Below are 14430 nucleotides of genomic sequence, written 5' to 3' on the forward strand. Positions count from 1 at the left end.
TTAGTTAGAAGCAGATGTTAAGCATTATTATAGGTACAATATATCTGCCCATTCTATATTGGCTTATAATGCAGATACATTGCACCATATTAAAATGGCATAACTAAGTAATGGAGTCCTTGTGAAGCTTATATGTCACATAAAACCCCATGCACTTAGTGTTTATTTACTTATTGATTTAAAGGGGAACTTCTTTTCTTTCAAATCAACTGGTGTTAGAAAGTTATATAGATTTGAAATTTACTCCTAGTTACAAATCTCAAGTCTTCCAGTACTTACCAGCTGCTGTATGTCTTACAGGAAGTGGTATATTCTTTCTAGTTTTACACAGTGCTCTCTGCTGCCACCTCTGTCCGTGACATGAACTGTCCAGAGCAGTAGCAAATCTCATAAAAAAACTTTTCTGCTCTGGACAGTTCCTGACATGGACAGAGGTGGCAGCAGAGAGCACTGTGTCAGACTGGAAAAAAAATCATCACTTCCTGCAGGACATACCGCAGCTGATAAGTACTGGAAAGCTTGAGATTTTTAAACAGAAGTAAAAAAACAAATCTATGTAAATTTTTAAAACCAGCTGATCTGAAAGAAAAGAAAAAAAAGCTGGAGTTTCCCTTTAAGTTATTTTTTTTTAAAGTGGAACTAAAATTGTAATCTAGTAATTTTATAGGTAAAGATGACGCATCAGTTCTACACCCTATGGGTGTGCAATATGACATCACCTGAGATGGGAACACCCCTTTAAACATGTCATAGATGTTAATAATCCCATAGGGATGTAAAGAAAGCAAAGTAATAAACTGTTTAATTCTTTGCACAGTGTGTCAGTACAGTAGCGCAAAGATTGAAACAGTTTTGGTGTGTTCCGGCATCACAATGAATGATGATGTTGGGAACTCTAAAGTTATTATTCGTAATTACAGACCGTGCATGGAACATGTAAATGCCCTCTTATATAAATTTAAAGATAGACCCCCTATAATACAAAATTTTTTTATTTAGGCTTAGTTCCACTTTAAGACTTTTTGCATTTGCATAGGCAGAGGTTAGGCACATGTTGATTAGTTACATCATCGATGAAAGGTCAAAGAGGACTCTAGGAAGTCTAGAACAAAGGAAGCTGGAACGCTCAGTAAAAGAGCATTTCATTAAAAGAGAAGAGTAAAAATACGTGAGTGCTCCACCTCTCCATAGGTTGTATGTGTTATTGCAATTAAGCCCCATTCACTTCAATGGAACTGAGTAGCTATAGCAGACACAATCCAAAGAAAGGAGTAGTGCTGTTTTTGTATGAAAGTAGTAAGGTCTTTATCAGCTCCCGATTTGGAATGTGTAAGAATTGCAACACAATTAGAGATGAGCGAACTGGGTTCGAGTCGATCCGAACCCGAACGTTCGGTATTTGATTAGCTGGGGCTGCTGAACTTGGATAAAGCTCTAAGGTTGTCTGGAAAACATGGATACAGCCAATGACTATATCCATGTTTTCTACATAGCCTTAGGGCTTTATCCAACTTCAGCAGCCACCGCTAATCAAATGCCGTAAGTTCGGGTTCGGATGGACTCCAGCATGGTCGAGGTTCGCTCATCTCTAAGCACAATCCCAATTACTTGAGTTGAGTTTGTTCAGAAAGAGTGAAAAGTAGAGTTGGGCGAACTTCGAGCACGTGAGGGTTCATCCGAATCTTAAGGCCTCATTCACACGTCAGTATTTTTCATCAATATTTGCTGATCAGCAAATCCTGAATCCTTTGCAACCCATTAATTTTTATGGTGCTATTCGTACATCCTGTAAATTTGCAGATCTGCAATCTGCAACGTAAAGAAAAATAATAGCACAGGTTGTAATGCGGTATGCAATTCCGCTACAGACAATCCAATAGAAGTCTATGGGATAGCACAAAATTTGCGGAGAGCACATTGCAATCCGTTATACCATCTGCAAAACCATCCGCATCTACGGATCTGAATTTTTGTGACATCACTAAGCTCATTTTTGCCTTCCAATTTTTTTTTTTTTACAACTACACCCTTAATTTGCGGATCCGCAAAATACGGAGCATGAATGATATTTTGCAGATTGTGGATAAAAATTTGCGGATCACAAATTTCATCCTTGAAAAAATACTAATAAGCGAATGTGGCCAAACAAGTGGCATTTGATTAGCGGAGGCTGCTGAAGTTGGATGCAGCCCTAAGGAGTGCTGAAAAACATGGATACAGCCATTAGCTTAAAGGGAACCTGTCACCCCCCGTGCCGGGGTGACGGAGATCTCAGCCGCTGCAGCCCGGCGCGCGCGCTGAGAGATGAGTCCAACGCTCATAGAGAATGACGGAGCGCTGGACTCTCCCGTCATTCTCTATGGGTGTTGGACTCATCTCTCAGCGCGCGCGCCGGGCTGCAGCGGCTGAGATCTCCGTCACCCGACCACCTCCAGAAGCGGGACCCGGCGGGATTAGGTAAGTATATGGGGCTCTAACGGGGGGTCGGGAGCCTGTCACCCCGGCACGGAGGGTGACAGGTTCCCTTTAAGGCCATGTTCCCACTACAAAAGTTCTGTAGTAATTACAGCCATTGTAACAACAGCTGTGATTCCTATGGTGCTTACGTAGTGCTGCAGGCTGAGGGAATCCCGACTGGAGTATACACACACATAGTATTCACTGCAGCCGAGATCCCTAGCGGCGCCGCGAGAAACTGACATGTCAGTTTTCTGCGGCCCCTATTCACTGAATAGTAGCAGCAGAAAACCCTGTTAGTTCACACAATGGAGCTTGCGGCTCCGGCCGCACGCTCCATTGTGTGCGGTGGGGGATACTGATGCGGGCAGTAGTCATCCGGACGGTACTGTAGTACCGGCTGGAATGATCTTCTCTGACACCAGCCGTCCCGTGACCCAGCCGGGTCAAAGAACGTCTGGTGTCATACAGAGTGTGAACCTAGCCTTAGTCTGTATCCACGTTTTTCAGGCAACCTTAGCGCTGTAGCCAATGGTAATCAAATGACGCACACTCAGATTCAGACAAACCCAAGCGTGCTGGATGTTTGCTCAACACTACTAAATAGCACTACAGTTCCTTCGTCCTAGGGGGTCCAAACAGCTGGTCTTCCACCAGTGACTCATCAATTATGTATCCAACCAATCCATATCCTGGCAAAACCACAATTACAAAAAGCAGATGAAGCCCTATAGAAAGCTGCGCCGAAACCCACTATACCCAATGTGAGGAGACGGCAGAGCTTCTATAGATTTTGCCTTGTTATATTTGCAGCTTAAATATTGCAAATTATAAGAAGAATAGAAAACATTAAAGATCAAATGGTTCACTTCATTTATGAACTATAATTTTTTTTTTTTTTTTACAAAATTAAGCAAAAACAATTATAATACTGGAAAAGAATGGACCATTTAAGAAACGTTATAGCGGCAAAATGGTAAGAAAAATAAGAAACGAGGGCCCTTTAGAATTTCTTTCACCATGAAGCATTTTGGACAAAACACTGCTGGGAAAAAGGTATGCTTCAGCTGCTCATAGACATGCTCAGCTGTGCTGCCAACTGGGTCAAATTTCTTGAAATTTTCCAAGTTTTTGAAGGTTAACTCCCATTAAAATATCTATTCCTCTTCCCTGTACGTTTAGATTGGAAACACTTTATTCTGGGAAAGGAATCGCTGAGATTGTCAGGTCCCATGACTAACGCTGGGGTGATCTGATACATAAGACATTTGCACAGACAGTTTGGGGAGTTCTCATGTGTTTTTGACATTTCCTATTTAGCTCTTACCATGCATGGTCTATGCAAAGTGTTCTACCCCTACCTACCCAGCCAGCTGGTAACAAGGGACAGGAACCCCAAAACAGCTGTCTAAAGATGGGTCCTGTTTCATTGTAGGAGCTGGACGTTGATTTATAGAGTAACTACTTCCAACAGGTGGCACTAGAGCACTAGCTTTCTTCCTTCTGGAGGACAGCTAATTAGCATACATTTTGCCAAGAAGCCTTGCCTGATCTATAAGACTCTGTATGCCCGCTGGAAGTCTCCAAACCAAGGACCCTTGCATAGTCTTCAGCTAGAGATGAGCAAATCACTGATCTAAACAAAGCGAAGCACTTCATTTGATCTGTGCTCCGCTCATCAAGCCGACTGCCTTTCAACACTGCCTCACTCCCTGCCACTCCACCCAGGATGCTAGGAAAAGCTGGATCCAATCCTGGGAAACCTCTTCTGCTCATCAAGCCGACTTCCTTTCAATGCTGCCCAACTCTCTGCCACTCTTCCCTGGATGCTGGGAAAAGCTGGATCCAATCCTAGGAAACGTCTCCCACTCATCCAGCCGACTGCCTTTAGGCACTGCCCCATTCCCTACCACTTCTCCGAGGATGCAGAGAAAAGCTGGATCCAATCCTGGGAAACTTCCACTCATCAAGCCGACTGCCTTTAAGTATTGCCCCGCTCCCTGCCACTCCTCCCAGGATGCCATAAAAGCTGGATCCAATCCTGGGAAACTTATTTCAGTTTTCCAGGATTGGATCCAGGTTTTCCTGACAGTCTGACAAGCTGAGTTGATGAGCGGAGCTCTGATCAAACGAAGCGCTTCGCTCATCTCTATCTACAACATCTATTCCTATTGAGGCAAAACATATTTTTCCTGTGGTTTTATGCAAAAAGTAATACCAAAATCGTTAAACCTTGTCCATAAGTGCAGTGACATCATGAACATAGGTCACATGACACCACAGCCAATCACTGACTACAGTGATCTTTTTCTATATTGGCTACAGCATTATGTGAATAATGTACTGTACATGATGTTATTTCTGCACCTATGTGGCGGAAAATTTAGCAAAAAATTTTTTTAACCCAGTTTTTTAGTATGTTATTTCTTTTTTTTTTTTAAACTAACACAACTATCTTTTAAACATGAACATTTTCAAAATAATTCCCTTGGATTTTTAGATCCTTTTTCTCTAGTCTATTCCCTATTAGCTTGGAATTTAATGTGTCGCTGCCCTGACGGCTTTTAATATTAATTTTAATTATTACTGCGAAAAGAAGCCGGCTGATATCAAATTGTAACTCCATTAAATACGCTGCAATTAAATGACTACAAACGCCACGGTTAAAGGGGGCATAATAATCTTTGAGCTCCGTTCCTTCACTAGACATAATGCAAAACATATGGCTGAACAAAGGTATTCCTGACCCCGGGATAAAAAAAAAATCCCAGTTGGCCCTCTATGTCTTGTGCATGGACATGTCACATTATAAAAAATACTAAAAGTCAGAAAAATTTTGGCTTTGCCTATATTGGCGTCTCCCAAATATCTGAACCATGTAAATAGCTGCCGTAATTTTGTCCAATGACTTCCCCCCCCCCCCAACCTTGTGACTAATGGATATGAACCCCATTTTAGATATCTGTTTTATATTGTCTGTTCTTTCCCAGGATGAAATATAAACCACATGTACAGAAGTTCCAAAAAAAAAAAAAAAATGGCGGAACATCCGAACATCGAGATTTATATTACTTTCTACACAAATGTTTTATTGGCAATGATCTTACTATACTCCGTCCTCCATTTTGTGAGTCAGAATGGGACCCCTTGCTGCCTTCTTGTTGGTCGTGAACAGGTTAAAACCATTTGAAACCACAAATTACAGCGGTATAGAGACATTGTCTGGAAAATGCATTAGAGGTGAATTTCTTTAAAATATATATTTTTCCCTCAATGCCTGCGAATATTTCCAGAATGATCTCAGCGCTCCTATTTTCCACAAGAAGCAGCGTTATCATGTTACACAGTAGCTCTGAGGGATGTTTGCATCAATGGATTGTACATTTCAGAAGCCGGAGCCTCCGGAGAGATCTCTCCCATGGTAAGAACACATGGTTCTCATTTGGAAGTCAAAGAGCAGACACAAAGACAGCATGGACCTCACTCTTCTCCCTCCTCTTCGCGATAGACACTAGAGATGAGCGGATTTACAGTAATAAGGAAGCAAATCGCTTCATTATCTCGGCAATCCGCTCATCAGCCGGCTGCCTTTTACTGACAGCTGCTCAGTGCCGCTCCTCCCCGGGTGCTGGGGAAAGCTGGATCCAGTCCTTCTCTCAGTTTCCCAGGACTGGATCCAGCTTTTCCCATCACCCGGGGATCAGCTGCTTAGATAGAGAATGTCCATCATATCAAATTAAAGGGGTTATCCAGTGCTACAAAAACATGGCCACTTTTCCCCCTCTCTTGTCTCCAGGTCAGGTGTGGTTTGCAATTGAAGGGAACCTGTCATCCGGCATTGCGGCGCAGAGCCCGCCCGACCCCTTGGTGGAGCCCCGGATACTTACCCTTTGCTGGAAGTCCCGCTCCTGGACCCGTTCCCGGGACGGAGATATCGCCATCGGCAGCCGCGCCAGAGATGAGTCCGACGCCCACAGAGAATGATGCCTCAAGTAATTTTCTCTGGGCATCGGACTCATCTCTGGTAATTAGCATGCAGCACGTGCTCAGCTTCCAACGGCGATATCTCCATCCCGGGACCGGGTCCAGGAGCGGGACTTCCAGCAAAGGGTAAGTATCCGGGGCTCCACTGGGGGGTCGGGCGGGCTCTGCGCCGGAATCCCGGGTGACAGGTTCTCTTTAAGCTCCATTTACTTCAATGGAACTGAGTTTGAAACCCCACCAAATCTGGGGACAAGAGAGGGGGAAAAGTGGCCATGTTTTTGTAGCGCTGGATAACCCCTTTTAAAGAACAGAAATTGATGGAGGGGATTCTTAAAAAATAAAAATAATGGTGGAGATTTATCAAACATGGTGTAAAGTAGAACTGGCTCAGTCGCCCCTAGCAACCAATCAGATTCCACCTTTCATTTTCCAAAGAGTCTGTGAGGAATGAAAAGTGGAATCTGATTGGTTGCTAGGGGCGACTGAGCCAGTTCTACTTTACACCATGTTTGATAAATCTCCCCCAATAATATCTAAGAATCACATGCATGTATGCAAATGTGGTTTGAACTTCCTTAGTCTATAAAATAAAAAAAAAACACAAAGACATCCATGGAAAGAAAATAGGTATGAGAATTGGAATTAAAACGAAAAAATTCCTAGTACCGGATGATAAAATATTTAACATCTAAGATGAAACTGGAAGTAATGGGAAATACAATTAATACAAAAGAACAAGAAACTATAGTAATACATACAATAAAGGTTACTGGTTACTGCATCTCAGTCCCCGTTCTGTAAAATTTAGTAATAAGAGCCGAACTCTGGTTGTAACTTTTTTTTTTTGTTACAAATATTCTATTAGAAGGAAAAGGTTGTAACTGATCAGACTTTTGCTTGTTGAAAAACATGGCCGCTTTCTTCCAGAAACAGCACTATCCCTGTTCTCAGTTTGGGGGTGGTATTACAGCTCAGTTCCATTGAGGTGAATGGAGTTTAACTGTAATACCACACGCAACCTAAGGACAGGGGTGGCGCTGTTTTTGCAAGAAAGTAGCTGTGCTTTTTTTTTTTTTTAATTCTGAATAATTCTTCTATTATTTAATATAAGTAGGTGGACAGTATGTGTAATGGGGTTATGAGGGGGGAAATCAGATTCCACCTTTCATTCCTCACAGACTCTTTGGAAAATGAAAGGTGGAATCTGATTGGTTGCTAGGGGCAACTGAGCAAGTTTCACTTTACACCATGTTTAGAAGGTGGTTGCTAGGGGCAACTGAGCAAGTTTCACTTTACACCATGTTTAGAAGGTGGTTGCTAGGGGCAACTGAGCAAGTTTCACTTTACACCATGTTTAGAAGGTGGTTGCTAGGGGCAACTGAGAAAGTTTCACTTTACACCATGTTTGATAAATCTCCCCTTTCATAACCCTATTTCACATACTCTCCACCTACTTTTGGACCACCCTGTATATGGAAATTATTATATAATAGGTCTGTAAATCAATGTCGAAATACCGAGACCCCAAACACCCACCCACCCTGTGCCGCGCATGGTCAACTCTTACCTCATCCACTTGTGGGTCCTGAGCTTGGGGCATATCGGGTACTGGGGTGTCACAGTCCGTCATGTAGTGTTCACAGTAGTCATACGCAGCTTTGGGGTCATCCACTATCAGAAACTGCTGGATATCGCCCTGAGGAAATAAAGTCAATGCGAAACAAGCGTTATAAAACTAAAATAACAGCGTGATGTCTTCTAGGGCAGTGATATACAACAACCTACGGTTTTACTTATATTCACTCACGACGCTTGCATTTACTTTGTGCGGCCAAATCCCAGTCCGGCAATATTATACAGACACATACGGATACTTACAGGACATAGAAGAGATATAATAGGCAACAAGGGGATGCTCAACACAAACCTTCTGCAGCATATAAAATCCATCAAAAAGATGTCTGTGCGCAAACTTTCACTCAGTTAAAAACAGCTTTATTAGTTTGGATGGTTTGCAGCATTGAAATGTGTAGCTATAGCTAGACCACCACCTTCCCAGGGTAATTTGCATATACAAAATGGCGCCATGTAGTGCTAGAATTTTTGTGATATTCTGTAACATGGATTCTACTTTTCTACATGTTCCCCTTCTTATATCCTAATAGTATTTTCTCCCCCCCCCCCCCATACTTGATTCCACTGGGACTTACAATTAGAGATGAGCGAACCGGGTTCGGGTTCGGGTCGATCCAAACCCGATCGTTCGGCATTTGATTAGCGGCGGCTGCTGAAGTTGGATAAAGCTCTAAGGTTGTCTGGAAAACATGGATACAGCCAATGACTATATCCATGATTTCCACATAGCCTTAGGGCTTTATCCAATATCAGCAGCCACCACTTATCAAATGCCGAAAGTTTGGGTTCGGATCAACTCGGGCATGCTCAAGGTTCGCTCATCTCTAGTCACAATCTATTCTCCACTTAAAGGGGGGCTCCAGTGGGAAAAAAGTAACATAAACTGGTATCAGAATGTTATATAGATTTGTAATTTACTTTTATTTAAAAATATTAAGTCTTCAAGTGCTTATCAACTGCTGTATGTCCTGCAGGAAGTGGTATATTCTTTCCAGTCTGACACAGTGTTCTCTGCTGCCACCTCTGTCCATGTCCGGAACTGTCCAGATCATTCGCAAATCACCATAGAAAACCTCTCCTCCTTAGATATATAGATCTCATGCTATTTTTAATATACTATATATATATATATATATATATATATATATATTTATATATACATATATATATATATATACATACATACTTGTTTTGTTTATGAGATAGCACAAATATATTTGATGCAACTTTAATATGATGTTGTAATTCTGACATTATATGAAAAATTTATGAAAAGATTGAGACAGAAAACCTCTCCTGCTCTGAACAGAGATGTCAGCAGAGAGCAGTGTCAGACTGGAAAGAATACGGCACTTCCTGCAGCACATACAGCAGCTGATAAGTACTGAAAGACTGAAGATTTTTAAGTAGAAGTAGTTTCCGTATCTATACAACTTTCTGACACCTGTTGAATATTTCTTTTTCTCCAGAGTACCCCCCTCCAGAGTAGCCTGTACAAATGCTGAGGAAACATCATAGAAAATGTATTAGTATGTTCTTTGCAGTGTAAGAAGAAAATAGGTTATCTAGTAGAAAATCTGGAAAACTAGATATAGAGTTAAAAGCATTTTACCGATATATGATAACAGCACGCTCCAGGCTATTATGTATTGGTAACATACTTTTAACTTTATATCTATCATAAACTGAAGAATTTTAATGGACTAAGCGCTGTATCCATCCCCGTATTGTGCTTGTGCCTCTCTTGTTCTAAGCCAAAGCAAGGTCCATGCATCGCCTATACCAATGGGACAAGTGAGAATCACAGAGCTACTCCAATTCTTGTCTGCCCGTGTCCATGAGGTCCATTAGCTTTGCATTGTGAGGATGTCTTGTTTATATGTAGCCAATGCACCAAGAAAAGTTCCCAATGTGATTTTGTTAAGCAGACTCTGGGCCGGGATGGTGGCATCTGTCACTCATAGACTGATTTGGGCTCCTGTTAAAGGGGTATTACGAAGAGAGAGGATGAATGGTCACTCTACCGGCCTCTCTCTCTGGTAGTGGAAGGCTATGGTCAGGATGTATTTGGGAGCTTACTAGAGATGAGTGAACCTGGAGCATGCTGGAGTGCATCCGAACCCGAACTTTCGGCATTTGATTAGCGGTGGCTGCTGAAGTTGGATAAAGCCCTAAGGCTATGTGGAAATCATGGATATAGTCATTGGCTGTATCCATGTTTTCCAGACAACTTTAGAGCTTTATCCAAGTTCAGCAGCCCCCGCTAATCAAATACCGAACAATGGGGTTCGGATTGACTTGAACCCGAATCCGGTTCACTCATCTCTAGAGCTTACCCAAGTATGTGATCAGGTTCTTATACACACACAGAAAGTCCTGAACATCTTGCTATATTTTCATGCATTGTGCAGCTACAGGAGATGCAGAGGTCGCAGTTGCAACCGGGCCCCTCGGCCACATAATGATAGGTGGGGGGGCCCAATCACAGGACCTTCCCGTTACACCTCTGTTTCATGTGTCCTTTACCCGATTTCGATTATTTTGCGCTATGATGACACAAAGAAGACATCCAGTATATAAGCATGCATGTCCTCACCCCTAATACCGTGGAGCTACTGTAAGACCCCAGGCACGGTGCACCACTGTGCCGACATCAGAAGCCTTTGTAGCCGCCAGAGCTTCCACAGACATCACACAGCAGCAGAGTATTTGGTACAGGAGCACAGCGCAGCCCCTACAGCCTGCAGAACTTCAAGGAGAAGCTAACACTGAAAACACCTAGATAACTTATATCACAGGGAACACAACATCTGCACCATGCTAATACCCACAATACACAGCACTCGGGGCCACACTCGTAAACCCGATATCACACAGAGCAGTTATAACACGCGCTTATCAATTATTCATATTACTCGAAAATGTAGCAGAGCTGAAGGTGTTGTTTAACTCTTTAGGACGACATCCTGAGGATTGTGATAACGTGTTAATAAAACGAATGGACTACTGCGCCATGTATTATAGTATAATCCAGGCCCGACCTGAGCTGCAGAAGCCCATAGCAATAGAGACATAGCCTAAAGGAGAATTCAGACCTGGATGTTTCCCATAGTTCATGGAGAAGCTGAAGGACACAGCTTCGGGCTGACAGCTATCTTATGTGAGCACATGAAAGCGTTATGTGCATTCTATAGCAATCAACATAGCATGGTAGCCTCTCATATTTACATACGGGGGAAAAAGGATAAAAATTTGTTTGAACTAATGTGCACAGTGACCTTCTTGGGAGATAAACTGGACATGCATGAGTGTGGTGGCCTCTAGGAGAGATAAGCCAGACATCCAAGTCCATGGTGGTCTTCAGGGGAGATAAGTTCAATGTGCATATGTATAATGGCCTCCAGAGAGAAAACACCAAATGTGCATGTGCGTCATGGCCTCCAGGGGAGATAAGCCGAAAGTGTATGTCTGTAGTGGCCTCCAGGAGAGATAAGCTGGACGTCTATGTGCATGGTGGTCTTCAGGGGAAATAAGTTTGATGTTCATATGCTTGGTGGCCTCCAGGGGAGATAAACTGGATGCGCATGTGCACGGTGGCCTCTGGGGGAGATAAGCTGGACGTGCATGTGTATGGTGGCCACCGGGGGAGATAAGCTGGTCGTGCATGTGTATGGTGGCCTCCGGGGGAGATAAGCTGGACATGCTTGTGTATGGTGGCCTCCGGGGAGATAAGCTGGACGTGCATGTGTATGGTGGCCTCCAGGGAGATAAGCTGGACGTGCATGTGTATGGTGGCCACCGGGGGAGATAAGCTGGACGTGCATGTGTATGGTGGCCACCGGGGGAGATAAGCTGGACGTGCATGTGTATGGTGGCCACCGGGGAGATAAGCTGGACGTGCATGTGTATGGTGGCCTCCGGGGGAGTTGAGCTGGCTGTGCATGTGTATGGTGGCCACCGGGGAGATAAGCTGGACGTGCATGTGTATGGTGGCCTCCGGGGGAGTTGAGCTGGCTGTGCATGTGTATGGTGGTCTCTGGGGGAGATAAGCTGGACGTGCATGTGTATGGTGGCCTCCAGGGGAGTTGAGCTGGCTGTGCATGTGTATGGTGGCCTCTGGGGGAGATAAGCTGGACGTCCATGTGTATGGTGGCCACCGGGGGAGATAAGCTGGCTGTGCATGTGTATGGTGGCCTCTGGGGGAGATAAGCTGGACGTCCATGTGTATGGTGACCTTGGATACATAAACCCCAGATGAACACATTGAATGTTACACATGACTACATGACAGATGAAGAGGAGAAGCAGCTTGTAAGAAATGAGTGAAAGAGAGAGAGGCCTCTGGTGTTAATCCAGAACATCAGTTCACATTTGGAAAGGGGGGGGGGGGGGGACATAACACACTCATCACAGGAGACTCATCTTTGTTCACTTATCTCCAGTCGTATAACTCAGCATTTGTTGATCATCTTGGTGGTGTTCCCTATAATAATACTGGGTGATTGAACTGTTCTCTATGAATACCAAGTAGAGTTCCTTCTTATTCTGCCCCCCTCTTGTCCATATTATATACTGTACATATACTATATACTGTATTGGCCGGATTTGCACCCGATGCCGCTGACGTTAATTACCTGGGACGGGTTCTGTGAATCACAGCTGGGAACAATATTGCAGGGAAATCATCAACCTCACTGTTAAGATGTTTTATAGACTCTCCCCCTTGGTTCTGAACTCTGGTCAGTAAATGTGCTTGTACTTTTGTGCTCACAAGTTAAAACATTAAAGAGGTCGTCACATGAATAATATTATTTACGGCTAAATCCGTCCACAAATTCTGAAAAAAAAATACTATGCCTGGAACAGAGTTAAGATAGCGCCATCTGCTGGTTCTTTTCAATAGCTTTGCTGTGTCCACTTAGTGTTGAGGTGGACACGGTATGTCTACTGAAGAAAAACAGCAGGGGGAGCTAAATTATTCCAGAAATATCTGGTGTAATGGGAATTTTTCTGAATAAGTATAAATATAAAAAATGTTTAGAATTAAGGGTTTGTTTTAACTGTGAACAAAAGTCTTCACATTCAGGTGGAAGAACATGTATAATGTGCTGGGTGGCAGGGGCAGACGTGCCCACATGCCAACATACCAGTTGCAGGGTTATTTACATACAAGGCTTAGACAGAAAAGTGAATTTATGCCCTGATAGCAGGAAAGGCTTCCTACCCCCATGCAGGACAGATGACTCAGGTTGGCACTAACTAGTGTTGAGCGGAGAGTTTTGAACCCGAACGCTCGGCATTTGACTCCCCGAGCGTTCAGGTTCGGAGAACTTTACCAAACCCAAAAAGTTTGGTCTCTCTGCTCGATAATAGCCCTAACCTCTTATCCCCTAGACAAGAAAGGCAAATATTGTGGCCCAAAGCTATGCCACCCTATTCAACAACACAAGCACGACCCATTTTAGTTTACCCTTGGACTCCGCTTTCCTCCATTTATGATTTTGTTGTCGTTGTTTTTTATGCCATTCTTTGAGCCGAAGCCAAAAGTGGATTCAAAAGGATCGAGGAATATAAAGGAAGGACCTATACTCCTTCCTCTTGGATCCACCTCTGGTTTGCCCAAAAAAAAAAAAAAAGAAAACGGCTTTAAAAACTGCTGTGTGTGAAACCACCCTAAGGAAAGACATTGACAACAATCGTTCTAAATAAAGATGAGCGCAACTCAACCATGCTATCTCAACCATCTTATCGTTCAGTATTTGCATACCAGTGGCTGTTAGATGCAGTCCTAGGAGGTCCCAAAAACATGGATATAGCCATACCGGACCCCCTGGTGCTGTATCCAACTCCGTCAGCCACCAGTATTCACATGTCTATGGGACTCTAGCATGCTCCAGTTGCGGTCATCTCTACTTTTAACCTATAACAGAAGTATTTTACGAGGAATATTTCTATTGCTTGAAGTAGTGTGTAAAGGATGGTCTCTTCTTCTCTGTGAGAGTAGTTTTATGGCACTGTCAAACACACTTGGTAACTTACTGGCAGGAATATATCTCTCCAGACACTTTTATGAGGCTGAGAGTGAACGCACTAACACACAGGAATGTGCCCCCGTCTGAATGTTACATGTGAAGGATACATGGGCTTGACAGCACGGAAGTTTTATTTTGCACAATGTGTACGGCTGAAAGGAGACTTGTCTAAACATGGAACTCTCCAGGCCTAAGGGGGAATTCACACGCGGCAGATTTGTCGCAGAAACGAATGTGTAACCAATCTGCTGCATGTGAATTCACCGTATACCTAACCGATCGCTGGAGATGTAAGCGTACAGCGCCATAGACTGGGATTCTA

The 14430-nt window shown here is 43.4% G+C and overlaps 1 protein-coding gene across 6 annotated transcripts in view; it reads right to left on the reverse strand.

Moving 5' to 3' along the window:
• The window catches only part of COL11A1 (collagen type XI alpha 1 chain), a 177148-nt gene that overhangs the window by 109954 nt on the left and 52764 nt on the right, over window positions 1–14430 (reverse strand). For all 6 annotated transcript variants that reach the window (XM_069967525.1, XM_069967526.1, XM_069967523.1 and 3 more), the window contains one exon: window positions 8009–8137. In XM_069967525.1, the coding sequence (XP_069823626.1) occupies window positions 8009–8137 (129 nt within the window). The remainder of the gene's footprint in view (window positions 1–8008; window positions 8138–14430) is intronic.

This window comes from Dendropsophus ebraccatus, chromosome 4 (genome assembly GCF_027789765.1).
Source record: "Dendropsophus ebraccatus isolate aDenEbr1 chromosome 4, aDenEbr1.pat, whole genome shotgun sequence".
NCBI classification, from domain to species: Eukaryota; Metazoa; Chordata; class Amphibia; order Anura; family Hylidae; genus Dendropsophus; species Dendropsophus ebraccatus.